The 27,909-nt window shown below is 46.6% G+C and overlaps 3 protein-coding genes across 3 annotated transcripts in view; 2 read left to right on the top strand and 1 right to left on the bottom strand.

Annotated features, from left to right (window-relative positions):
* The window catches only part of LOC101482650 (katanin p80 (WD repeat containing) subunit B 1), an 85,740-nt gene that overhangs the window by 40,181 nt on the left and 17,650 nt on the right, over window positions 1–27,909 (top strand). The gene's annotated exons all lie outside the window — the stretch shown is intronic.
* LOC112435544 (RNA-binding protein NOB1) lies at window positions 16,656–20,755 on the top strand. The gene is made up of 5 exons (XM_024804194.2): window positions 16,656–17,960; window positions 18,565–18,804; window positions 18,947–19,044; window positions 19,853–19,997; window positions 20,137–20,755. The coding sequence occupies exons 1-5, from the start codon at window positions 17,727–17,729 to the stop codon at window positions 20,404–20,406; spliced, it is 987 nt and encodes a 328-aa protein (XP_024659962.1). The 5' UTR covers window positions 16,656–17,726; the 3' UTR covers window positions 20,407–20,755.
* Window positions 21,877–25,987, bottom strand: LOC101469294 (conserved oligomeric Golgi complex subunit 8). The gene is given in 6 exon segments (XM_076885795.1): window positions 21,877–22,667; window positions 23,202–23,370; window positions 23,457–23,680; window positions 23,683–24,280; window positions 24,817–25,024; window positions 25,479–25,987. Coding segments are annotated over 6 exon segments (1,788 nt in total). The 5' UTR covers window positions 25,808–25,987; the 3' UTR covers window positions 21,877–22,407.

The following is a 27,909-nucleotide window of genomic DNA, read 5'->3' as shown; positions in this document are numbered from 1 at the left end:
GATCTTCACTGCCCTATGCATAGCCAAGAAAACAGTCCTCATGAACTGGAAAAATAAAAATAATCTTAATTCTAACCAATATAGAAATTATCTATTAGATTACATTAGTCTTGACACAGCCTCTGCCACCACATCAGATCAATTGCTCTGGGCCCCTTTTATCAGCTCCATCACCTAGTGGGGGTGGGGGGTCATAGTTTGGTCCCGCCTTCACTGTTGTGATTGGTGAGGGGGTAGGGACAGGCTTAGGGCGTCGGGGGGTTCCCCGGAGGCATCTTCCTTGGGGGGCTCAACCCGGGGTAGCGGTCACGTCCGGTTGAGGGCTCTGTTGGCTCTCAGGTGACTGTTTCCTCGCGGCTGCGTGCAGCGGGGCTAGGGGAGGGTCTGTGCTGACGGACGTGGGTTACTGACCTGGCAACCTGGCTGCCCCTGGGTGGGTCCGGGATGGGCGTGAGGTTCTGGGGGTGCTCCGTCTCTGGGCGGGGGCCCGGGCCGGGCCTCGGGTCCTGGTTGGTGTGTTGCTGGGGTTGTGGGCGGGTGGGTGCATGGGGGCCCGGCCCTGGAGCAGGGTGCCGCCGGTGCATCGAGCCGCCTGTGGGGCTCTTCAACTGGTGGGGGGGATGGTCACATCTGGCAGGAGCTTTCTTCTCTCAGGAACTCTCTGCAGGAGGGGGAGATACAGGAGAGGTGGAGGAAGATCTCAGCCTGGGCGTTTACCGTCTTATGTAGTCTGGAAGATGTGTGGTTGGTGGGGTGGGTGCAGTTTTCTCTGTGGTGGGGTTGGGTGGACTGTCCAGGGCTCTGTGGAGCCGGGGGGCGCTACTGCACTGGGCCCCGGTCTGATGGGCCTGGGCCCCCCTTCCCTGGCGGGTCGCGGAGGGTGGGAGTGCCTACTGGGGTCAGCGGGGGAGCTGGCCCCAGGGAGGGGTTACCTGCCCCTCCCTTCCTTCCCTCCCCATCTCCAGCTGCCTCCCTCTTCCCGCTCCTCCACAACCACCCACACATGCAGGGCCTTGGAGTGGGGGTATGTCACCAGGGTGCAGAGGAGGCTACCCCCCCCCCCTGTCCCCTTCTGGCTGCCTCTGCCTCAATTTTATCCCACAACTTAGACATTCACATTATTCACACTCTCATTACACATACATATAGGATCTTGGGGGTGGGCACAATCACGGAGTCCAAATCACCATCAGGGTGTATACCTCACCCCTGACGTCGTTGCCCACCTCTCAATTTTAAATACACTTAGTCATTGAGGGTTAGCAGGAGGGACTATGCGCTTACCTGCTGCTCCTTGGCAGGTAGCTCCATGCCCTCCTGGGTTTTAATTGCACCTTAGAACACATATGCATCAACACTACAATGAGCGGGTGGAGGGAGGTTTGGAGTCTTCTCCCACCCCCATTCTCTGCGGCCTGCTGGAGCGGGAGGGCTAGTAGGAGGAGTTGGCCGTCCGACTGCGGTCTGGGGTGTGGGGCCTCCCTGCTGCTGCGGAGTCGGGGTGGTCTGCCTCTCCCCACCGCAGGGAAAAGGGTAACACCACCTGGGTCTGGGTGCAATTCCCCCCTCCAGGGGCAAGGGTACCTAGACCCGGTTTGTAGAGTACGCTTGGGGAGTGTGATTGTGTGTACAGCGTCTCTTTATGTCTGTCTCCACGTTGGTTGAGTGTGGAGTGAGTGCATATGAGAGCATGAGGGTGGGAATGGATGTTTGTGTCTGTGTGTGCCTGTATGTCTGTGTCTATATGTCAGGTTGGGTATCAGACGCCACCTCTCTGGGGACACCTCAGGCCCTCCAAGGTTTGGAGGCCTATCTCCACCCACCACCACTTCCCCTGCCGGTGGCGGACTCCCTCAGGTGTCGGTGTGTTGGTGGTTCTTTGTGTCTGGGGGTGGGCGTCCGGGTACACACCGGCTCACTCCTTGGCGGCCGCTTGTCGGGGCCTGGGGCCTGGGGCTCGCTCGGGCCCCTTTGGAGGTGGGGTGCCCCCGGCCTCTCGGCCCAGGGCTCGGTCACTCAGGCGCAGCTGGGGGCCGGCGGAGCTCACGGGCGCGTCACTGCAACCCCCCCCTGGCTTCTGCTCCGCGGCTGCTGAGTGAGCCCTCATCTGGGACTCTCCTCAGCTCTTACTGGAACAGTGGCACGGCTGCCCCTCTGTTGGTCTTCCATGGTCTCTTGTGTTCTGGGGGCCTCTGGATGTCTGGAGTTTTGATCTCCTCCATACCCGCTTCACACCCTGGAGGACGGGGCTGTGGCCCCCCCACACTCCCTAGCAGATCATTACATGGAGAAACCTTTGGAATGCAAGCATGCTGACCCACACAGGTATGCACACATGGGTATTCACAGACGCGGACTAAAGCTTTCTTGGCTGCTGCCTCAAAGCACACTGTGCGCTGTCTATCTTGCGTGCTGCACAATATCGTTTATTACTTAGTAAATACTGATATCTATGACTAGCTAGTTTATTGTGATGGTGCTTTGTTTTCTCTATTATTATGTTGCTCTTTGTTGTTTGCTGTCTCCTCTGTTTGTTTGTTTGTTTGTTTGTTTGTTTTTTCTCTCCATACAGGTGACCCAGGAGTTTTTTTTTTTTTGTCTCTCTTCCCCCCCCTTCTCACCGTCTCTTCTCCCCTTGGGTTTTCTTTCTTTCTCTCCCCCTCTCTCTCTCATTCATTCCCCCTGTCCTATTTATTAAAAAAAAAAAAAAAAAAAAAAAAAAAAAATGACAAAGGATGAACTGAAGCTCTGCCATCATGTAATGTCGCATACTGCTGTTTCTGATGTCATTTAAAAAAAAAAAAAAAAAAAAAAAAAAGTAAGAGCCAAACAGGATGGGAGGATCTGATTGGTTCTTTGTGCCTTTTTAAAATATTCATCCTAATGAGGACAAAGACACTCTCGTCATTTCTTCTTTTGTTTTCATGTCGTCACATTTATTTTGCAGTCTGAGCTCCTCGTTCTCCTCTCTTCCAGCTCGCACTCCTCCTAAGATGTCGGAGCCTTTTCCCGCTCCTCCAGAGGACGGTGAGTCCAGCACAGCTTCACGTTTCTGTGAGACATCAGGAGACGACGCGCCTCCGACGTTTCAGTTTATAGATGAAACACGAACAATAAATCACGTGTTCGACAGTGAAAAACACACGACACAAAAACACACGACAGAGGTGTTTCAGCTCCTGTTTTGTGGTTACTGGGTCGTTTCCTGATGATTTCTTCTTCTGCTCAGAGTCCATTTTGGCGATCAGCCGGCAGCTGAAGGACATCAAGTCTCATTTTCCTGATAAACAGCAGGTCAGTGAACGCAGCAGCCGTGTGTCTGTGTGGAAACATGGACGCCTTAGGACAGCGGACTATAAATGCAACGAACCTATCAGAGCTTGGGTTGGGTGAGAGCTGAAACATCCTGAAGCACCTCAAAATTAAACTCTGTGACGGCCCTGGCAAATCTACACATCCTAAACAAATCTCTGCACCTGCAAGCCGCTTTGCAGCCCACCTTCTCCTATTCCGCCAGCCTGAGGAACTGAGCAGGTGTCAACAGGTGACATCAAGTCGGAGCCAATTACTGCAGGTAGAAATGATCATTCACCTTTTGTCTAAAGCCTTCCTGACTGATGCGATCCTTAAATGTGATTTAAGCTGTGTGGGAACATTGGAGGCATAGACAGGAAATGAGGTTTAATCACAAACTCAGCTCAGTTTGTCCAGTTATTTGAGTCTGAAAGTGGTGCTAGGGGAAAAAAGTGGTTAATTCAGTCATTTTATTAACGCCCTTTAGATTAACTCAACTCACCTCTTGGTCATGTCATTTTCAAATCTACAGTGATGGTGTGTCAAACACTCCTTTTTACTGCTCTTTTAAATATTTGTGTCCACACGATGCCGACGTGTGCGTTTGTTCTGGAGCGTTTATTAAAAAGTAATTACAAAACAAAAACAGCAAGCAGAGTTTGATCATCAGGTCAACACACAGCAGCTCATCGCGTTTCTAAGCATTCCTGTTTACTACAGCTACAGCTAACAGTCCACTTCGCACCAAGTCAACAGCTACACGTGTTCTGTCTCAGGTCAAAGGTCACCAGTGGCTTCCTGGAGGTTTTTGTTTTCTCCAAACAGGTGAAGAGACGACAGCAGAAGCACACAGAGAAGAAATGAGTTTAGATACGATTCGAGTCTTTTTGTTCTTCAAGCTGAAGGAAGTTTGAAATAAAAGGAACGTCCACCGGAGCAGAAGACTGAGACGCGATGTACAGATTTCCTCGTATTGCTCACGTCCTATTGGACAGCTTGGGATCAGTGGAGTACCCTGATTGGATAAAGGAGGAAAGCCTCCAGAAACTACAGATGGGAACACAACACACATGAAAAAAAACCTTAAAATTTATCTAAACTTTATGAAGAAAAAAAGTACACTTTAAGGTTTCAGCCTGAAAATCCTCCATCGAACACGGTGCAGAGAAAAAAAGATTAAAAACAGATGGAGACAAAAAAAATTAAATTTGGATCTGTTACAGGAAAAATGTTTCTATGTTTCTTTACCTTCTTTTAAATGTGCAAGCATGCCCTTTTGTCTATGGTTAGATTAGTTTAGAATTATCTTTTTAGACTTTCTCAGCAAAGACATACTGTTTTGGGACATATTGTTTTAGATTGTTTTATCTCTCACAGCCTTCTCCCAGCTCTCTGCTGACGAGACTAGCGCCACATATGGAGTTGTTTATTTTATTTGTTTTGTATTTTCTTATCCTGTTCTCACTGTCTTTCCTATAAAAATTACCAAGCCACTGTGCATGGTGTGAGTTGTCCTTAGCAGCTCACCCGTGTACACGTTTGATAAAGAAAGTAACTTTGTCTCATTGTGTCTTTATTTCTCCTGGGTCTTTTACAGAGTTTTCCCCCAACATTTCTTGGTCCTTCGAGCCGGAGCGCCTCCATCGTGTCCCATCTCCGTGACCAGTCCACGTTGCTCGTCTGTCGACAGCCCACACACTAGGTGTGTGGTCAAAGACCAAGGGCGTTAAATTCGAGTCTTGGCCAACGTTCTTAGAAAGCGACCCACGGTGGTGGGGCCCGATCGAGGTGGACCAGACCCGGCGACACTGACCAGGTAGATACAGACACACTGACACAATCTTGCGTAAAATCGTATTTTAAATTCAGGGAATTTAAAATAGCGAAAGCAGCTCGTCGCGACTGGAAGCTCCCCACTTCTGTGGGTTTAAAGTAGCTCGTCGGCTGGTAGCTTGGAGCTCGTCGACTGGAAGCTCCCCACTCTTGTGGGTTAGGTTTGGAGCTCTGAGTAGCTCCCCCAGCTGGGTCAAGGGAATAAGTAGCTCGTCTACAGAAAGACTGGCAGCTCCCCTTATTATAAGGGTTCCGATCGCGCGAATAAGTGTGAATGTGAATGTATGTGTGTATTGTTGTAACTAACGGAGCAAGCTGACTTTTCACGGTCCAATAAGAGACTGAGCTGCTCCTACTGTGTTTTTCTTTCACTGCTGTTCGCTGAAGTGCTGGTGGTTTGGGAGAACGGTCGAGTTTCGCCTCGTAAAGTTCACACCGCTTTTGGAAATAGTCCGAAAGTAGAAGGGCGTGTGAGCAACCACTCTCATTCCTCATATCAGCGAAGGTGGATAGCAGCTGTATTGCCAGTGTATAAATAAAAATAAATAACTAAATAAATACATAAGTAAGATACACTAAATAATAAAAATTGAAAAATGGGGAATAAAACCTCTAAACCTCTTGCCAATAATGGGCAGTATACACAAAAGTTCATTAATGACGAACAATGGATAGAAAATAAATATCCAGGTGCAGGAAAAATCAGCGCAAGGAGATGGCGTAATCCTAAAAAGACGTCATGTCCTGGGTGGGAGGGTACGTGCAGCCCCGCAGCTTTAACACAGCTCAAAGATAGCTTATTAAAGGAAATAAGTGCAACCACAAATCTTAGAAAGAAAGGAAAACGCACAAGTGAATTAACTTTCCTAGATGCATGGAAAAAAGAGCAACAGAGACGTGCTGAGAATAGAGAAAAGAGACAGAATAAAAAACAAAAGCAAAGCTGTGAGGTGCCTGAAGCAACGGCTGCAGCCCCTCCCCCCTATGTTACTGCCTCTGCATCAACTCCCAAGCAAACAGACAAAGATGCAGCTGTGAATAACCCTTACGGTTCAGTGCAGGCAGATTTAGCTAAAATGTCATTAACACATGCACCTGAAGCAGATATAGGGGAAGATCATGTAGGCAGGGAAACATGGCCTGACCCCCCAAGCCCCCCAGGAGTATTTCCATTAATAAGTTCACCTAACCCCAGATATGGTCAGCCGATTGGACCTATGGGGCATCAAGACGCACACCCCACAATTCTTGTGTTTAGACCATGGTCACATGAGGATCGCAAAAATGTTCTTAAAGATGTCCCGCCCCTGCATGACGGTTTTGACACATGGAAGAGAGCAGTTGAAGCAATTAGGACTCAGTGGTATTTAAACGGTCATGAAATGTACCAGGTACTTCAAGATCTTTTAGGTTTGAAGTTTGGCTCAGTGAAAGGCTCTTTCACTGGGGGGGCAATTAATAATCCTTTAGATTCTTTAGTGGTCGGCAACGGACCACAACCCCTGCGTGCAGGTGACCCTGAATTAGAAGGCCAACTACATAATTTCTATGAACGTGTGAAACTACAGCTGGCCCCCAAGCCAAACTACAATAAAATAGGAGAGGTAAAACAGAAAGAAAATGAAACTGCATCAGATTTTTTAGACCGCCTGCGCCCAGTTTTTAGGCAGCATTCAGGTTTAGATTATGCCGATGGCGATGCAACGCCATTCCAGCAGCAATTAAAAAATGCGTTTCTAAATGGCCTGCTCCCACCAATCAGAGCACATGTAGAGAAACATTGGGTCACAATGAACACTGGCAACCTGCCAGATGCCCTGTTACATGCTGAGCACGCCACAAAAGTGCACAAACAGAAAAATAAGGCTGACGTCTTCACCATAGATTCAGAGACAGGTTTCCTTGCATTTTCGGGAGGCTATCAGAGACAGAAAGGGAAGCAAGGTAATCGACAGCAAGGCCGCAGACACAGAAACAGAGACAGCAGATATGAAAGAGACAATGCCTGTTTCAACTGTGGAAAACGAGGTCACTTTGAACGAGAGTGCAGAAGTAAGCCACAGACACATAATAGTAGGAGGAACAATGACAGGCAAAACAGTGGCGAATCTATGGTAAACAATGACATGTGACTAGAAAACACACAAGACATGAACATTGATGAGGGAGGGGAAGTTTTTAACATAGAACAATTGCTATTAGGGTCAGAATACAAACCAATGCTGCTAATTCATGTGAACGGGCAACCAATCCAAATGTTGTGTGACACCGGAGCATGTAAAACGGTTCTAAGGCAGCCGCCTAAAAACTTACAGTACTCAAAAGACACATTAGTTGTGAAGTCAGCCACAGGCCACACCACTGTACAACAACTAACTGCCCCGTTAGAACTAATGCATACCGAAAGTGGCCGCAGGTGCTTCATTAAATGCATATATGACCCGTCATGCCCAGTAAACCTACTAGGAAGAGACGCTCTGACAGAACTCAAGATAGGCGTGGTACCGGAAGAGAATGGCATGATTGCTGAATGCATGCTAAATGACAACACTCCAGAGCCAGATAGCATTAACACGGCACACAGCAGCAACGTGTGTCTCTCTCAAGGCTACGGTGTCCCACATTATTACTGGACTCTTGAGTTGCCCGAGCTCACAAAGCTACACAATGTGGCCCGCAAATATACACCCCCCACATCCTATTTCCAGAAACCCACTGACTATCACAACACGTTGAGATTTAAACAAACTCCAGGCCCAGACCCACTTTACGATCAGCAAGTGTGGAAGCTAGGACAACAGAGTTTGACTTTACAACACCTGTATGTCACAAAGTCGGGAAATGCAGTGTGCTCAGTAATCCAATCAGCAGCCGTGAAGGCTTTGAACCGCATGCCTAAGCCACACGTGTCTGTAGCGCATGACTATCATTCAGACTGGAAGGATTTAGGAAATGTGTTAGCCAGGGTTGAAGCAGACACTTATGAAAAAACGGAAGACACTCATGAAGGCTGGCTTCAAGGCCGCCGGACGGGTTGTTTCCGACACACACTGGGTTGGCTGGTCGCAGTCAGGCCCGCTGTACACCTAGCCGATGCCGCTGAAACACATGCACAATTAACTGAATGACATCAGGCAGCACTAGCTCAGCTGCCTAAAACTCTCTGGTCTACAGGCCCTGCTGATGTAGGCCTTATAAAAAATGCAGATGAAGTAAGAGTAAAACCTCTCTCAAAACACAGACCACTGATATCTCAATACCCACTCACTACTGAGGCTAGACATGGCATTCGCCCAGTGATAGCAGACATGGAAAAGGCAGGAATTTTAATAAAAACAAAGACAGCCACCTGTAACACTCCTATCTTTCCTGTTAAAAAAGCTATCACGGGTGCATACCGTCTAGTACATGACCTGAGAGCTATAAACGAAGTGACTGAACAAATCCCACCTGTGGTTGCTAATCCACACACTGTTTTAAATCAGGTCACACCGAACGAACAGTGGTTCTCAGTAATCGACCTTTCAAACGCTTTTTTCTCAGTTCCACTACATCCAGACTCACAGCCATTGTTTGGCTTCACCTTTGAGGGTCAGAGGTACACATACACTCGTTTGCCCCAGGGTTTCCAGAATAGCCCAACCCTCTATGCAGAAGCACTGAAGAAGTCAATGTCTAGCTGTAAGCTCCCACAGCTAGGTCAATACTTGCTGTATGTAGATGACATTTTAATAACCGGTCATACACAGCAGGCGTGCAAAGACAACACACTTGCTGTGCTACAGCATTTGGCTGAACAGGGCCACAAAGTCTCAAAACACAAACTGCAGCTGTGGAGTGATAACGTTACATATCTCGGACACACACTCACAGGCCAGGGCAAAACACTGCTGGGAACCAGAAAGCTGGCAGTGCAAAACACACCCAAACCTAAAACAAAACAACAGATGATGAGTTTTTTAGGTTTGTGTAATTTCTGTAGAGCTTGGATTCCAGAGTATGCACTAACAGTTCAGCCACTCCAAGACATGATTTATGGCAAAAACCTCGCTTTGCGCGACACAATAACGTGGACGGTAGAGGCAGACACAGCATTTACTAACCTAAAGGTGGCTTTACAAACAAATGTAGTCCTGGCCCTGCCTGATTATGACAAGCCTTTCGTGCTGCATGTTGATGGGGGGGCCGGCTACATGAAGGCAGTTCTGACACAGGCTTTTGGTGACAAACAGCGCCCTTTAGCATTCTACTCGTGTAAGTTAGACGCTGTAGTTTCGGGCCTGCCGACTTGCGTCCAAAGCTGTGCAGCGGCCACAGAAGCAGTAAAGAAGTCAGCAGACATTGTCTTAGGGCACAAATTAGTTGTGAAGGTCCCGCATGCTGTCACATCTATACTGCTGCAAGCCAATCTCTCTTACCTGACTCATGCCAGACAGCTATCGTATGTAGGCATTTTACTACCACAGTCTCACATCACACTGGAAAAATGTGGCACACTGAATCCAGGGACTCTAGTGAGCACACCAGCTGATGGGGATGTGCACAACTGCCATGCAGAATTAGACAAAGACACCAAACCCCGCCCTGACATCCATGCTGAGCCACAAGCTGGTTTTCGTGATGTCTTTGTGGACGGATCGGCCTCTAAAGACAACACAGGCCGTAATTGTGTAGGTTACGCAGTAACCACAGACAGTAGAATAATAGAAGCAAAACCACTTTCTTCTTCATATTCTGCACAGAGCGCTGAGCTGATAGCTGTTATTCGTGCATGTGAAATACACAAAGATAAACAAATAAACGTTTATACAGACAGCCAGTATGTTTTCTCTGCTGTGCATCATTTTGCAAAGCTCTGGCAAAACAGAGGAATGATTACATCAACCGGTAAACCAGTCCAGCATGCAAGCCTCTTACAACGACTGCTGACTGTAATAAATTTACCACAACAACTCGCATTGTGTAAATGTGCAGCACACAAAACTGATAGCTCTTTTATTACTACAGGCAACAATTTTGCTGACAGTGCCGCAAAACAGGCGGCACAAAAGACAAACATGACACTAATGGCAGTAAACACGCATCAGATTCCACTGGATGTGTTGCAAAGTGAACAAAAAGCAGCAAGCACAGCAGAGCAGGCAAAATGGCTAAAACACGGTGCAGTTCTGACAAACGATTTAATGATGTGTTATTGCAAGCCAGTGTTGCCAAAATCGCTCCACAAGATGGCAGCATTAGTGACTCATGGCTGTACGCATTTGTCATCGGGGGGAATGACCTGTATTGTCAACTCTCATTTCTACACTGTAAATTTTGAAACTTCAGCAAAACAATTTGTCAGAACGTGCATGACGTGTCAAAAATATAATGCTCAAGGTAACCTGCGACCAAGAAGAGGCCGTTTTCCAACTCCGCCTCATCCTTTTCACACAATTCATATGGATTTTATTGAACTAAGCGAATGTCAAGGGTCAAAATACGCCCTAGTGGTTATAGACGTGTTCTCAAAGTGGCCGGAAATCTATCCAGTGAAAAAGGCAGATGCAATTTCAGTAGCAAAGTGCCTGTGCAATCACTTCATACCCACATATGGCATTCCAGCTTTGATACGATCAGACAACGGCACTCATTTTGTAAATGATGTCATCACTAAGGTCTCTGAAGCACTCGGTTTCAGCATAAAACACCATTGTGCTTATCACCCTCAGAGCGCAGGCCTTGTAGAGAGAACTAACGGCACTATAAAACAAAGGCTCAGGAAATGCATGGCAGAAACAGGAAGGCCGTGGCCTGAATGTTTGGGTTTAGTGAAGATGTGGATGCGCTTAACACAAGGCTCCCATAAACTAACTCCATTTGAAATCATTCATGGCAGGCCGTTTCCACTGCCTATTACCAGTCAACCAATAGACAAAGCAATCAGAGAAAACACATTAGCAGAGTGGATGTCTAAGCTGTTAGAAAACAAAGAGATCATTGTACATAATCAACAACCTGATGATGTTTCAACCAATGTTTCTCCAGTGTCTTGCAGACTAAAGCCCGGTGACTGGGTTCTGATCAAGGTGCTCCAAAGGAAAAACTGGAGCACACCCAGGTGGGAGGGGCCATACCAAGTCCTCCTCACTACACCGACCGCTTGCAAAATTGCGGAACGACCATCCTGGGTCCATCAGAGTCACTGCAGGCGAGTCAGTGAAGCCATCTAAACACAGCTGACGGCAGGCTTGCCTACTTGTTGTGATCTCGCCCGGTGGAGGGGTCAGCTTTCCTGGCCGGGGGGTCTACTCGCGACAGGAGGGCGTGTTCCGTCGTCATGAGGTGGTGGCTCTTATCAACTGCAGCGGCCCTGACCATGGCCGGGCTCCTCACCTTTGCTTCCGTGAGGGACAACAAGTCACGCTATATGGAGAAAAGGCAGACACTGTATGACAAAGGAAAGTACACCAAGTTTCCCCATGGATACGCCACTAACTTCTGGTGGCAGTTTATGAACACTACAGCTCATTTGAATAACAAAACTGACTGCTATGCATGTACCCATATGCCCCTATCCTCACAGACGTCTGGCCTGTGGCCGTACAGCATACCTGAAGATCGCAGTTGGTGTCTGTTGGGCCTGGCAACACATCCAGGCTACGGTACTCTTTGGTCCAAAGCCAACTACAGCATCCCAGCAAAAGCAACCTGGAGGTCATCATCACTCACAAATGTGAACTGTTCCGGACAGACCTACCTACTGACCTGGCCCCAAGTCTCAGACACGCTGCCTGATGTAATTCTACTGAACAAACTGAACGCATCACAACTGCCAGTATGTGTGATGAACAATGGATCGCGGGCAGTGGGGGAGCTGCCTACTCACCTATGTAAGTCCATATACACTTTCTGCCCACCAAGGAACGAGAGGAAGTGTATGACCTGTTCAATCAACGCCACCTGTGCCAGTAACACGACGCTGATGGGCCTAAACTGTCGCTCCGACTACAGCTACCGAATGCCACTACAAACAAAGACTCAGTACCAGACAGGATGTGCACGGACGGCACCCAGCAGCAGAGGAACCAGAGTTTTGGCTGACTGGTACTTCCTATGTGGCAACAAGGCTTATCTGTCACTCCCTGAAGGTTGGGGAGGTCTGTGCGCCCTGGTGGAATTATCAGATCACGTTTTCTTCATGCAAAGTGTTGCACATCACCCAAGCAGCCGGCAGAGACGTGAAGTGGACATCGCCTCCCCCAATTCTTTCGGCATTACCGTGGACACTGGAGTGCCGGGAGAGTTTCGCATCTGGGGAGGAGGAGTGAAATTCTTACAGAGCTTGATCCCCGGCATTGGAGTTGCCGAGGTGCGAGATCATGTGGAAATCAACCGATATGCTCTGCTACGACACATCAACTTGACTAAGACCCTGGGAACCGCCTTAGCAGGAGAACAGCAGGCCATCAGAACGATGGTGCTGCAGAACAGACTGACACTAGACCTGCTAACAGCATCACAAGGAGGAGTTTGCAAGCTGATCGGGGAAACATGTTGCACTTTTATCCCTGATGGATACGAAACTGGAGGAGACATTTATGAAGCTTTGCAGAATTTGACCGCTCTGCAAAAATATGTCACTGAACACACACCTGGAGCAGCTACAGCACAAAGCTGGCTGGACTGGCTGTTCAGCGGTTCATGGCTGGCTGCTGTAGCAAAGCCATTTTTCCTTCTAGGTCTCATCATGATAGCACTGCTCATATTAGTGTTGTGTGTGTTGCCATGCCTAAGAGTAATGATTTCACAGATGATAACAACTACAATGACTGCTTATGTTGCCGTGCCTGAAGAAGAACAACATCCCGTTGCAATTCTGTTAGAGGAGAACTTGTACTAGCTGCTAATAAATGACGTGGTGATTAAAAATGACTTGTCAAGTGATCATGCACTGATTAAAACATTAGTAGGTTATGCAAGTTTTCATACTTTTATTTTTTGAAGTCTTGACTTTTAAACATAAAGTTTTTCATTTTGAATATAAAGTTTTCATGCTTTTATTTTATTTTTTGAAGTCTTCAGTTTTAAACATAAAGTTTCCATTTTAAATATGAAGTTTTCATTAGTTTACACATAAAGTTTTCAATTTAAGGTTTGCATCATTTTAAGTATAAGGTTTTCATGCTTGTACTTTTAGAAGTTTTAAGTTTTCATTTCATAATATAAGGTTTTCATCCTTGTATTTTTTGAAGTTTCCATTTTATAATATAAGGTTTTCATCCTTGTATTTTTTGAAGTTTTCATTTTACATATTAGGTTTTCATCATTTTTAAAATATAAAGTTTTCATTTTACTTTTCATTCTTTTATTTTTTGTAAGTTTTCGTTTTAAAATATAAGGTTTTTATCCTTTATTTTTTTGTAGTTTTAGTTTTATTATTTTTTCCACTTGTTATTTCATTTACTATGATTTTCATTTCCTATGTTTTTCTTTTTATTATTTTCTTTTGTTTTATTCTTTAGACCAAATGACTGCCATTTCTGCTATGCTGACATTTTGAAAAATTAAAAATTGTTTAAGATACTTAATAAATAATCTTCACAGACAATTGTTGTATACATTTAAAATAAGTTAAACAGGAGGGAATGTTACAGGAAAAATGTTTCTATGTTTCTTTACCTTCTTTTAAATGTGCAAGCATGCCCTTTTGTCTATGGTTAGATTAGTTTAGAATTATCTTTTTAGACTTTCTCAGCAAAGACATACTGTTTTGGGACATATTGTTTTAGATTGTTTTATCTCTCACAGCCTTCTCCCAGCTCTCTGCTGACGAGACTAGCGCCACATATGGAGTTGTTTATTTTATTTGTTTTGTATTTTCTTATCCTGTTCTCACTGTCTTTCCTATAAAAATTACCAAGCCACTGTGCATGGTGTGAGTTGTCCTTAGCAGCTCACCCGTGTACACGTTTGATAAAGAAAGTAACTTTTGTCTCATTGTGTCTTTATTTCTCCTGGGTCTTTTACAGAGTTTTCCCCCAACAGGATCACAAAAAAAACAAAAGCGGAAAAATTCATGTGCCCGTATTCTCCAAAAGAAAAAAATTAAAGCATGTCAAACATAAATATACAAACACATTATGCATCTATGCACATCATCAGCCACGTTCGGGTTAGAAAATGATCTAAAAGTTTAAAGTGCAACAAAGAAACAATGAGAAATACTGATTGGAGAGCAGATACTGATTTCAGGGTTAATAAGGATTTTTTTGAGTCCCGACGGAGGAGCGCGAGTCCTGTCAGCTCATATCAGACGTCACAGCAGTCCAGACGTTTGGCCATCGTCTCATAACAGTCTGTCCAGATTTAAGACCGTCCTGTCCTGTAAAGTTTCCATCGGTCTTTGATCGCTTTTGCCGCTCCTGTCGTTGGCTAAGAAGGAAATAAATCCAGGAAGAGCAGCAGAGGCCTCAGGGTGCTGGCTGACACCCTGCAGCGACGGCGCGGCGTCCGTCAGGCCGTCAGCTTCAGTCGTCCTGCAGAGAAACGAGAGCGTCAGCCAGCAGTCATGTGACCCTTTAACTCACCATGTCCACACTACTGACAATAAATGTGAAAACATGTTGTTTCTCTTCATTTCGCTCTTTCTAGAGCTGATCACAAAGTTCTTACACTGTGAAGCGACTTCGTCAGCAGTTTACAAAGCATCCCGACAGCTCCTGCAGACTCTCCTCTAACGCCTCTGCACGGACCACAAATAAAACAGACACCTGTGCTGCCCTTACTAACCTCTGCTCAGAAGAAAACAAACTGGCTTTAAATATTTCTCTTGTGTACCGCTGACATTTTTTTAAACCACCTCCCAGTTTTTACCAGGAATTTAGTCTGGAAACTTTTTAGATGAGAATTATTACTGGTGCTCAGAGCAGAGTCTCCATCTACACCACAGAAATCTTCAAGTCAAAGAATCATTCAGGTGTGTTTTTAAAGATAAGTTGTGTGTCCTGAGCAAAGATCACGTCTGCGTTTGAACACCGACAGACGTGATCTTTGCTCAGCACACTGGCTTCCTCCAACTTCTACATGAAACGTACAATTAAAGTTAAAGAGTTAAATCTGGCCAATTTCATGCTTTTTACAGTCATGGTTCAAGAACCTCATGATAACACTTCCTGTTCTAACCAAAAACACAGAAACATGGAGGATTTTACTCCACAGTCATCGGGTCGCTGCTAATACAGGAAACAGCAGCACCTTTGCTAACGTTACCTGAAGATCGACTCTGAGGCCAAGTCTTCATGTCACATTTGTTCAATTAGCTTCTGGTAATCAATACGATCTCTCACCGAGCATTTCTGTCAAACGTGGTCCCAGAAAAACCAGCAGGAGTCAGTCGATCTACCGAGGCTGAAACCTCAGACTGAGCCTGACTGCAGTGTGAACGAGCAACAACCAGAAGTGTTCCTATCAAACTGACACAAACAGTGTTTTCAGATTTATCAGTGCAGACATGGAAGGAAGGAAGGAAGCAATCCCACAATCCTCTGCTCATCAGCGAGGACGCTCAGCCAGGCCACAGAGCAGCGAGGGGGAGGGACGGGATTTATCCGGACACCAGCGCACTCAAACACCCACCAACAGTCGGACGTCACGAGACCGTAACAGAGAGAGGCGGCTCGTTTGGTTTTAGCTGCTGCAGATTCAGAAATATGAGTAAATAAAAAAAGCTGCAGGTGTTTTTATCAGTTTCATCTGAGAGCAGCACAGAGAGGAGGAGGATTAGAGACGGGATCACACTGCTGGCCTCGCTCCATTAAGGACTAAATGCTTTATAAAAATAAAATAAAAAACCTTCCAGCTGCTTCCGAAGCCTCTGAGTGCTTTTACGTCTCCATAATGGCTTTTTCTAACCAGACCTGACTGAAACTGGAGATCGTCACGTGGGGTTTATCGTCCGTCCTTCTGGACACTAAAGACAACTTTATTTTAAAAATTAAACACCTGATAAGACCTGAAAGGAGCAACCGAGGCCATAAACTCACCAGGAAAGTATTTACCTGGGATACAAATCATATTTTCAAAGCACTTCTTTTTCAAACTGAGGAGTCGCCCCCTGCAGGTCATCAGAAAGGATGCAGGTTTAAGCTGCTTTTGCACTCAGTGCCTTCATCGTTTACCTTCTTTATTATTCCCAGATGTTAATGTAAGAATCATTTCTCATCTTTAATTTATCCAACTCGTCCTGCACCTCTCTGTCCTGGGATGAGATGAAACCTCAAACGTGTAAATTTCTGGTGACTTGAATTCCAAAAGAAGCTGATGAGTGATAATACAAGACTCCAGCAGCCGAACAGGCGACACACACACACACACACACACACACACACACACACACACACACACACACACACACACACACATTCTGTGGTTAGAGGTGAGGAGCATTAGATGGATGGTGGAGGAGACAGGGGGAGGGGGCACCATGCCATGCTGAGAGCTTCCATGCCAAGCTGTCCACCAATCAGAATACATCCCCACCTACCTGCCCACCGTCCCCCACCAATGGGCTGGCTCTGTCTACCTGTCTGTCTGCAAACCAACCAATCAGACCACAGAATGAGGACACAGAAGAAGAAGGAGGAGGACAGACTGACAGCGGGCGTTCCTGGAAAATTCCTCCTCCACTCTTACAGCTCAGACCTGCGATGTTCAGGAGTTATCATCATTATTATTATTTACGCTTTGTTTACGCTAAGCTTTGTTCTGATGTTGTTTCGGAGCTCGTCTTCATTTCCTCAGACTTTTTCTATTCTTTTGTATTTTTGATGCGACAAACATTAAAAGCACGATAAGTGACGGTCTGAGACTTCATGCCGTGGCGAGAGGACGAGGAGCACCTGGACCTCACAGTCTCACCGACTCTCGCTGTAACGACTTCCTCAGAGGGTTTTAAATCCCTCTGCTGACACAGACGTCTGTGTTTGCACAGATAGTTTCAATGCTCAGAACCTTTCCTCTGTGAACGTGTCTTAAAGCGATCGTAGAAAACAGGCGAGAAGCTTCAGAAACCGAGCCGAGCTGCCTTTGTTACAAACACATACACAATCTCTCTGCCACTGATGAAACCAGCTCCATTATTCTGACTGTTCTAAGACCAAAGAAGCAGAGTTTAAAGTAACATCCACAGAATAAAATCATGGAGGACGGACTCTGTGAGCTGCATGTGTGAATGTCTGTCCCCTCCCACAGCCAGTGGCGTGGTTCCACCTCTGAGCACAGAGGTTTTGTGGTGCTGTGTCTTTACTGGGTTTTTTCCTGTGAAAACATGTGGAACTGGTTTGGAACATCGTGCAGTGGTTGTTAGTCCTCCACACTGAAGGGAGCCAGCTAGGGTGCTTTGGGGGTCCGACCAGAAAACCTGCAGCGCTGCAGGTTAACTGTTTCACCCAGGACAGAACCAGGACACACTGGAGAGGTTAAAGCTCGCAGCTGGGTGGAAATTCCCGAGAAAATGTCTGAAGAGAGGAACATCTGTTTTCCCCGGCCACTAAGGATGGATGGACAGACAGATGGATGGAGGCATGGGTGGATGGATGGACGGAGGCATGGGTGGATGAATGGAGTTGGGTGCCGTGTTGTTGGAAAAGAGATTGTGTCTCCAGGTTGTGCACGTAAACACAGCGTGTGTGTTATCGCTGCTGCTCTGTCAGGGTCCAGCGGAGGGTTTAAAATCGAGCGGCGGACAGAAACAAGCGGACACACGGACGACTTCGGACGGAGACCAGTTCAGCAGCTTTCTGTTCTGGAGGGATCCGCTCCTGACCTTCAGCGATGAGCTGCTGGGTTTACTGGTGAGTTGAAAGGGAAGAATGTTTTCATGCTGGGAGTCTCGTAGAGCAGCTTTGCATGATTCACAGTTCAGAATAATCCTTTGTGTTCCTCTGAGCCTCGGTTCAGCCCCTCAGTGAGCGCTCGTGGCTGAGTGTGACCGGCTGCAGTTTGCAGGAGACCTCGTTCATATTTAAAGGAGCCTCCATGAGACTTTGAGGGCTGCAGGCGTCTTTGTGTTTGCATGGTTTCACACGCCAGTCAGACTCTAGTGCATCAGTGCATTACCCTTTTATTTCTGTTGTTGTGTTGCAGCCTCTGAACTTCATGTGCATGCCCACCACCTCCACCTCCTGCAGCACATTTCAAGAGAAAAAGTAGTTCAAGTGTGATCTGAGGTCTTATTCTTGTAATGTGTAAATAGTGAATCGTGTGGAAAACGTTCCTGACGTTGATGGCGTGGGATAAACAGGGTTTCCTCCTCAACATCTCCCCGTAGGAAAGGATGCATGTGAGAGGAAGCAAGGAGACAAAGGAGGAATTTTACATCTCTCACTGAGTCATAACTTCTGTCACCTGTCAGACTGCAGTGATGATGATGATGATGATGATGATGTTTGTTTACAGAAAGAGGGCAACGAATCACCACAGACAGAGGAGAGGGCGGAGCAAAGGGCGTCGGCGGGCCAATCGGACGACGAGGACAAAGAGAACGAGCCTGATGACGAAGATGACGAGGAGGACGATGACGATGGAGGAGGATGGATCACTCCCGGTAACATCAAAGAGGTGAAAATGGACTCCGCTGATTGGACGGCTCCAGCTGACATCAAAGTCGGCTGTCTCACCACCGACTTCGCCATGCAGGTAACGGATGCAGACGGTGCATTCGCTGTTTTTCACCTTCTGTCTAAAGGTTTGTGTGAATGGTTTCAGTAAACCGCTGCGTGAATAAATATTCTCCTGCTTTACGCCGGACTTCAAAAAGCTTTCGCTGTCTGTGTCCCAGAACGTTCTCATTCAGATCGGACTTCACGTTCTCTCTGTGAACGGGATGCTGATCAAGCAGGCGAGGAACTACATCCTGAGATGTCACGCCTGCTTCAAGTGAGTCCGAACAAAGTTAACAAAACCTCTTCAGGCTGAAAGGGAGGCAGCTCGAATCCGTTCCAGCGAAAAATACAAAACACGACATTTAAAACATTTAAATTTATATCAAGAGTAGAATAAAGGTGCTGAACAAGTGAAAATGTCAGGACTGCTTTATTAAAAGAATAAAGATAAATTAATACATAAATAAAATGGACAAAGTCAATGAAAGGAATAAAATAAATAAATAAATGTATTAAATTGCTGCTTGAGTAGGTTAAAATAAAAATAATAAAACACAGTAAAAATGATGCTTACATAGAAAAATATAATAAAGGTGCTCCAGAGATACAGATGTAAATAAGGTCAAAATAAAACATCATGTAAAAATCTGAATATAATCCATTAAAGTGGCTCTACACCAGGGGTGGGAGGGCCGGCGTCCTGCAGGTTTTAGATCTCACCCTGGGTCAACACACCTGAATCACATGATTAGTTCATTACCTGGTTTCTGGAGAACTTCAGGACATGTTGAGGAGGTCATTTAGACATTTAAATCAGCTGTGTTGGATCTAAAACCTGCAGGACTCCGGCCCTCGAGGCCTGGAGTTCGCCCACGCCTGCTTTAAGAAAAAGCACAGATGTTAAAGTGGATCAGAACGATGGAGCGTGGAGTGCAGGGTTGGAACAAACCTAACATGAGAGGACAGATGTTCTTCAGACGGACAGATGTTAGTGACCTGTCCTGTTCTTAGAGGCTGTAAGGAGAATAAAGCGAGGGGTTGCCCGTCCAGGAGCATTGACCTGTTAAATGTTTCGATTCCAGGACGACGAGCGACATGAACAAAGCTTTCTGTCCTCACTGCGGGAACAGAACCCTGAAGAAGCTGGCGGTGACGGTGAACGAGGATGGCAGCATGCAGATGCATTTCTCCAAAAACCCCAAAGTGTTGAACCCCAGAGGGCTCCGGGTGAGACGCGGCGTTTTATCACTTCTAAAATGACTCTGCGTTCGCATCTGCAGCGTAAATCGTTTTTTCAGACCGCTTCAGTTCTGCCTGAGTCGGGTCTAAACGTCCTAAACATGATCGCTGCCGTCTTGTGTTTCAGCACACGCTGCCTCTGCCTCAGGGGGGGAAACACTCCACCAACCCCCAGCTGGTGGAGGACCAGCGCTTCCCCCAGCAGAGGCTCTCCCGGAAGGCTCGCCAGAAGACCGATGTCTTCAACCCGGACTACGTGGCCGGAGCGTCGCCGTTCTGTGAGAACGACATCTACAGCCGAGCCGCCAACCTGCAGATCAGAGACGGCCAGTGTGGCGGCGGCAGGAGGCGGGCCAACCCCAACGCCACCCGCAGGAAGTTCATCAAGAAGAAGTAAAGATGGCGAGCATGCATCGTGTTTAAATTAAAGGACCGGACCGTCATTTCCCAAATCATCCATCGGCTCACGTGCGACAGATTAACTCACCAGGTCTTCTGGTGCGTTCATGGACAGTCAGACATCCAAGACATGAGGATTAACTACAGCTCTAAACACGGTGTTCAAAGCAGAAGAGACGCGCGTGACAGCCAGAGGAAGTCGATGACACTCGGCGACACACGGGCGAATTAACTGCTGGCAGCACGAGTGACTCTAACAATACCAGCTCCAGATTATTACAGATTACATAGCATCCCTTATGGAACGAGCCAGAATAATAAATACATTAAAAGTGTGTGAAATTTCACATCGGTGTCTGTTTCTGCTCATTACCTCCACCACAGAGGCAGGAGCGCGCTCGGTCTGCAGGGCGGCGACGTGATACAGAGATTCTGCTACATATCAGGATTTCTGTGAGTGAAGAAGGAAGAAATAAAGCTCTGCTCCTAAACACTCGCTGCTGGAGACGTTTCTCCTCCAGTCGATTAGATGAAGGATGGCAGAGGTGGATGAACATCTGTAAGAGCAAACGGCAGTACTGAACGGACCAATAACGGTCACTCTGGGTTACACGGCTACAGCGTGCAGGTGCACATCAGGTTCAGGGTTTAAACAACGACTAAGGTGTAAATCCTCCTTCCTTCAAATTTTGCCAGACGTAATATTCTTATTAAAATATTTGTTTTAGAGAGCAGTGAAACCTTTCACAGCGAGTCTGCTTGAACTACGTTATAGTTTCCAGCTCAGTGTTTATGGCTGATCTTCAGTATTTTACATCTTTATGATAAAAACATCATCATGAGAAACATTTCTAACTGTCCTGTAACGTCGGGGTCCTGCACTGAAAAACGCAAACCGACTTCTCTGCAGTTTTCACTTTGTAAAGCCGGACCAAACGTGACCCTTCAGTGGGCTGCCTCTGGGGCCGAGGGCCACATGTTCGACATAAATAAACTTTATTATTGATTACAATTTCATGCTTTGGCGTGTGGTTAAACGGTAACACCACTGTGTGCCGCATAGTGCTGGACCTTTTACGCCTTTATCTTCTCGTTGCACCTTGTGAGTCACTGAAGTTGTGCCAGAAATGCTGTGTTTCTATGGTAACACAGCATTACATCATTGAATTGTCCCGTCGCCGTCTGACAGTAAAATTACACAAAAACCAACGATTCAAACACGACGCAGAGGGAGAACATGATCACTGGAAGGTTTATATTTTTAAACAGGAAAATAAGACCTAACAGGCAGGTGTAGTAAGGCTGTTAGTTGGTGGAAGTAGCGTCCACGAGGTGCTCACCTGTAGATCTGTGAAGGTGGAGATCCTTGAGTTTATCTTCAGATATTCCAGACAGGTGGAGATCAGCTCAGACTGACCGTGACTGTGCAGAAACTGCAGTACGCTCCTTTAAACATGAGACTGACTCGTCAATATAATTGATCTTTATTGATTTCCAATGAATCTTTGAATCAAAGTGAAAGATTTGTGTCCAGACAGTTTAACAAACCCACCATGTAAATCAGACACAGCTGACGGACTACAACTCCCAGCTGCCTCAGCAGAAAAAGCTCAAAGATGAGGCCGACGCTGGATGAAAATGCAGAGTCAGTTTCTGCCCTTCAGGACTTTCCTATAATAAACCAAACTTTTGGTTTTCTCACATTTCTGACACGTTACCAGGAAAACACAAACATTCAGTTTTTCCTTCTTAAAGGACGAGAACGAGCTGAAGATCTCCGGGAGCAGAGTTAAAATCAGGTGGACTCCATCATCGATGGAAAAAGAAGCAAACTAAACTATTTGCTTATTTTCCTTCTACGTTAGTGAGTAAACCTTTAAATAAGAGAAGAAATGTCACCATTAAAGCCTTTTTCTCACATATATAAAAATATTTTAATGCTTCAGTTTTGACAGATGTCCATCACAGGATACAGTTTAGAGCCAGCGTTTCCTCGCCTTCACTCCTCGTCCTGCTTCGGCTCTTTAAACTCTGTCTTTGTCAGTTCAGCTCCGGGTTTGGAGTCTCTGACATCGGATGGGGTCGGCGCCGGTTCTTTGGGCTCCATGTCAAACGTCAGGCTGCTCAATTCTGCCGTAATGTCGACCTCTGGCACCGGCGGCTCCTTCTGAGGAAGCAGGAAGTCCAGAGGCTCGAGGACTGTGGCGAGGTCGATGGAGCCCAGATGGCCGTACTTGTGCAGCTGGGTGGGAGGAACACCTGCGGAGAGACAACAGATTTGATTCAGACCAAACTCTGCTGCTCAGCACTTCTTAAGCTATTTTAGCCATTACAAAGAATAACTTTGAGAAGAGAGTCCAGGGCAAAAAAAGAAAAAGAGGTTAAAGATTTTTTTCTCTTTTAAACTAATTTTGTGAAGTTTTCTTCTCATTGACTGATTGGACCAAAAGTTTAACTTTACTACACAAAAAAAGCTTGTGTGGTGATTTTGTGGTTTTATTAGTGCCCCCTACAGGCTGAAGCGGTCATTACTCCAAATTCAGACCATGGTTTCACAAATGTCCCAGTGGCTACGCCCATCTTTTATGTACAGTCTACCATGTACGTTCATGCGGTTTCCAGCCCGAGACCGAAGGTGACCAACAAGAACAACAACGCAAGGACAACAGTTTAAACTGAGACCGCATTATTGGAATAACGGCTTCACTTCCAGGCCCGTCGTTAAACGTCTTCAGCATCACCGCGTCCGTTTTAAACGAAGAAACAAACTCAGACGTTGCTGCGAGTCCTCACCCAGGATGAGAGCGAGCTGAGCCGGTGGAAACAGGACCTGCAGGCAGCGGTTCAGGAAGGGCAGCAGGTCTTCAGCGTACGCACAGCAGAACTGAATAAACAGCTCCTTCTCCCGGCTGCTGAAGGCCGTCTCCTCCGCCCGGTGAAACACCAGAATCTGACGGGTCACCTGACAAAAAACGACACCGTCAGCAGCTGTTAATCCAGCATCAGTCTGACTTTAACCCAGATTACACCAAAGATCCAGCTGCTCACCATCTTCAGGGCTTCCTCCAGGCATTTGGTGACATTCTCCACCACTCCGATGGGGCAGCAGAGGCGGAGGTCGTTGAAGGCGGTCAGGATGTTGTTGAGAAAGCAGGCGAGCGGCTGGAAGTCCAGCAGGGACATTGGGGGCTGCAGGGTGCCGGGCTGCGGGGCGGGGGCTACGACGGGGATGGTCCCTGCCAGCACTGAGGGCAGGGCGATGAGGGTGTACAGGTCATGTCCTCCTGGAACTTTTCCACCGCCTCCTTCACGGCTCCGCGGAACGTGTCCACCGCCACCCGCTGGAACATGGGCGCCAGCTGCCCGCGGAAGTCCGCCCCCACCCTGCTGAAGGACAAACCGAAGTACATGCACTGACCCAGCAGGGAGTCCAGGCGGCTGCCCACACCCCGCTGCAGGTCCCTCTCTAAGGTCTCCAGGAACTCTGCCACCTTGTGCACCACCCAGCCGTGGAAGATGGCGCCCTCGTTCACAGCCATGAGCCCACCGGCGGGGGGCACTAGCGGGTCCTCGTCAGAGAAGATGGCTCTGTACTGGGTGATGATGTCAAACATGTGCACCCTGCAGGCCTCGATGGTCTTGGTGATGTGAAAGTAAGCATCGTTTTCAGGGATGGCGGCGAGGATGGAGTGCAGCCAAGTGCTGCGAGCCTGCAGGAACTTCACCCGCAGCTCCGCCTCCGTGAACACGTCCATACGCCGCAGGTAACCGATGACGCGGAGGCACACGGGAAGCTGGGAGTTGCTGCGGAGCTGCTGCAACAGCTGGTTGAGCATCAGCTGAGCCGACTGACGCACTTCACGCACGATACCCTAAAGATGGAGAAGGTCAAAGGTTAGAGGAGCCGAAACATTAGATGTTCTCCACAGTGACCTTTTCTGTTTTATATCTCAGCAAAGAGAAAGTTTCTCAACTGTTTTTCTCCAGTTTTTGTCAATTTAGAGTTTAAACTAGCGATTTCCAGCCTGTACCTGAACCTGAGCCCCATCAACAACCTCCCGCAGTCACATTTTAGCTTTTTCACCTTCTCTGAAAGCCTGCTTTATTCCAGCTGGCCAACACCTGGAAGCCTGCTGAGGGGCAACACCCAGAGCTTGTTAGCTGTGCACGTAACAAAAGAAAACTGAGTATTCAGAGCGGTCTGGAGCCTGAGCTCTTTAATTCTCTTCACACGTGTAATTGTTTATTTGAACATTTTTTCTCCAACATCACACGACAGAAAATCAAAGAAAAGTAACGTTTATTTAGCCCTAACAGTTCATTTTCCTAAATAACATTTAGAGTTTCATTCAGGCAGTAAAAAAACCCCAAACACACCCGCTTTTTGGTCAGCCTGGTCTGGACTCACCTGGATGACGGGCAGCGACGAGTGTTTCTTCTCCAGCCTCTTCACGTATGCCGCCAGCTCCAGAGCCTCTTCGTAGTAGCCGTTGCGGACGCAGGTGTCCATGAGCTGAGGAATCTCCAGAATCTCCAGGATCTCCGTGTGGCGGTTCAGAGTGAGGCTGTTCATCCGGCGGCTTGCTCCGATCTCCTCCGCCTCTTTCATGAAGTGCCTGAAAACAAAATGAGCCCCCAAAGCTCAGAGAGACAGCACAACAGCAAAAACACAACTATGTGTAACACTTTATAGCTCTAAGAACCTTTTATTATCTTTCATTAATGTTCCCAGTCTGTAGTTTTGTTCTGGTTGTGGCTAAAGTCTGGCTGCCTGTTTTTTATTCTGAAAGGAGGCTGACGAGCCAGCTCAAGGGAAATTAATCTGCTGCTGTTTTATTCCCAGTCAATTCACCTTCTGTGGCATATTCCTAAGAAAATAACTAAGTTATTCACTTTGTGATCCTACAGTGAGCTACAATAATAATAATCTGCATCTCTCTCCTTGATCAGTTCATCCTGTGTGCTTTTTAAAAAATATCTAAAGTTTTTATTAACCTAACAGTAAATGATGACACTTTTATAGACCCCAGTTTCCTCCTGCTGACATCCCCTCCACAGGGAGCCACCGACCTGCAATTCTCTCCGAAGCGGGGCAGCTTGTCCAGCAGCCGGGACACGCTGCTCTCCACCCGCCCGAAGTCCCGGTAGATGTGCTCGGTGCAGTCGGCGGTGCGGATGAAGGTCTGGTAGTTGGAGAAGGCCAGCTCCCGGGTCTGCTGCAGGATCTGAGCCCGCTCCTCCGCCAGCCTCTCCGGCTCCCGACCCAGCTTCTCCACCCCGAAGGAGCTGAGCTCCGACAGGTAGGCCGCGAAGTCCGGGTTGTCCCTCCAGCTGTCCGGGAAGCTGTCCTTAAAGATGGACGCCAGGATGCTCTCATCCTCCACGTCCACCGCCGCCATGTTTACCGCTGCAGGTTCACGGAGTCCCGGTTCACAAACTGACAGATTTCCTGGTTGTAAACAACCGGAACATCCAGTGCTGACGAACACGTCCCGGTTCTTCTTCTTCTCCTTCTGACGCGTGTCAAAAAAGCTTAAAGGTGAAATACTGCCACCTGCCGGTGTTGTGCCAAAAAGTCATTTCCGAAGTTTCTTTGTTTTTGTTTTGTTTTGACTGTATACTATAATAATAGGTATATATGAAATACATAGAATATATTTGTGACTCTGATTTATTGAGTTATTATATCTATTTTGTCCTTTTTGGTCACTTAAATCATGTTTCTATAACTGTGACGTTACATTTGTTGGCCACGTCTCTCTGGAAAAAGACATTTCTGTTGCTAAAAACTGATAACTCAGCTATTATCAAGGCAGCTTCTGCCTTGAGATAGGATTTCTTTTTTTTTGTGGAAAGTGAATGAATTATTCATGAGAGAGATGTCTAACACTTTTTTCACAGATTACAGGCCAACAATTAATTTATGACTGTTTAAATGTTTTTGCAAATATCACCAACACCAATATGAATAATTACTAGGATACTGATTTACCTGTATAATAATATGATAATAATATTCTAAGTACATTACAGTACAGTAAGTATATATGATACTGTAATAGAAAAATTACACACACTCGTTAACCTCTCAGTGAACCTCTGCACCAAAGCCTAGTGAGGCTAAAAATAGCCTAAATTAATTTAAACGAATTACGTTATTACAACTAATGCATAGACTGGCCATGGGCATACCGGGCATTTGGTGATTTTTCGTTTTTATGGGCCGATGGTTTTTTGTTTGTTTGTAACAGTATAAACAATGAAAGGTGGTGGATTGGCCAGATGCTGGCAGATGTGTAAGAAGTTGTTTGGTGGTGGCTATGGCGGAGCTCCCACTGAGGCCAGCAGGTGGATGAGGGAAAGGGGAGGCAGGAGGAGGAGGAGAGCCCCGAGGCGGCCGCCGGTCCGAGTGTCAGGTGAACTGAACTTCAGGTAAGAAGTTATGACCTGCAGTCTATCTGGGTCAGATATGAACCAAGTTTAGGTGGAGTTTATTTTCGTTATGCTGACTTTTTACAGTCAGTTACAATAACTTGTACTGACAGAGTTCCTATACAGCTGGGTGGTGCTATGATGTTACTGATAGTGAACTTTACTTTATTCATAAGGTTAGTTAGTAGAGTTGCCAACCGTCCTGTAAAAACGGAATCATCAGAGAAAATATTACGCGTTTCGTGTTGAGCTGAGAAGAGACGCAGTTTGTCCCGGACTTCAGCTATAATGAAAAAGACACAAAGCTGGATTTATTCTGCGTCTTTACGCTGTTAGCTGCCTCTTCTTCGCTCATTCAATCATGAAACTGATCAATGATCAACTGATCGGCTTTTCTCTCTCGTTTGTTGATCGCCCACTTTGCGCCAGAAACAGGAAACCAGCAGATGTCGCGCTAAACAACAGCAGCACGTTTAAGCTTGATCAGCTGTTGTTAGAATGTATTTAATATTAATTTCTAGTATCAGCTGATGTTTGCTGGAGCCACAGCTGTAAAGCTGCTGGTCATGATGTCGGTTTGGTTATGTGAGAGGGAAACGTGAAGATGAAACCAGGAGATGTCCTTACTGGATCATCAGAGCTGAACAGGTGATGGAGAAACAGGTTTACCTTTTAGATGACATGAATGAGTTGAAGTTATCAACTGTTTCTGAGAGACAAATAACACCAGGATCCTTTTTTATGTAGCTGACAGCTGGTAACTGTGCAGGGGCGGGTCTAGCAAAGTGTTGCCAGGGGGCAGGTAGGGCATTAACAGGGAGAGGGGGGCACAAAGAAATACTTTTCTTTCTTATTCTCATTTAAAATGTCTCGCTTTTAATAAATAATTATCTGAATCTTACAACCAAAGTTTTCATCTGATGTACAATGTATAGAAATCCTACATATACCAACAAGACTGTACATCACTGTCACAACAGCGTTTGTTTTCATTCAAAGGCTTTATGGCTTTTCCTGTAATACCTGGTGGGCCGGTCACTAGTCAAAATGCCCGGACCGATTTTTTGTC

The sequence above is a fragment of the Maylandia zebra genome, linkage group LG1, assembly GCF_041146795.1.
Source record: "Maylandia zebra isolate NMK-2024a linkage group LG1, Mzebra_GT3a, whole genome shotgun sequence".
Lineage (NCBI taxonomy): Eukaryota > Metazoa > Chordata > Actinopteri > Cichliformes > Cichlidae > Maylandia > Maylandia zebra.
This window is presented reverse-complemented; position numbering and strand designations above follow the sequence as displayed.

Coding starts and splice junctions, on each gene's coding strand:
- LOC112435544 (XM_024804194.2), top strand. CDS start 17,727: ATGGAGTTGGGTGCCGTGTTGTTGGAAAAGAGATTGTGTCTCCAGGTT. Junction 18,805..18,946: donor CCACCGACTTCGCCATGCAG/GTAACGGATGCA, acceptor TCTGTGTCCCAG/AACGTTCTCATTCAGATCGG. Junction 19,045..19,852: donor AGATGTCACGCCTGCTTCAA/GTGAGTCCGAAC, acceptor TTTCGATTCCAG/GACGACGAGCGACATGAACA.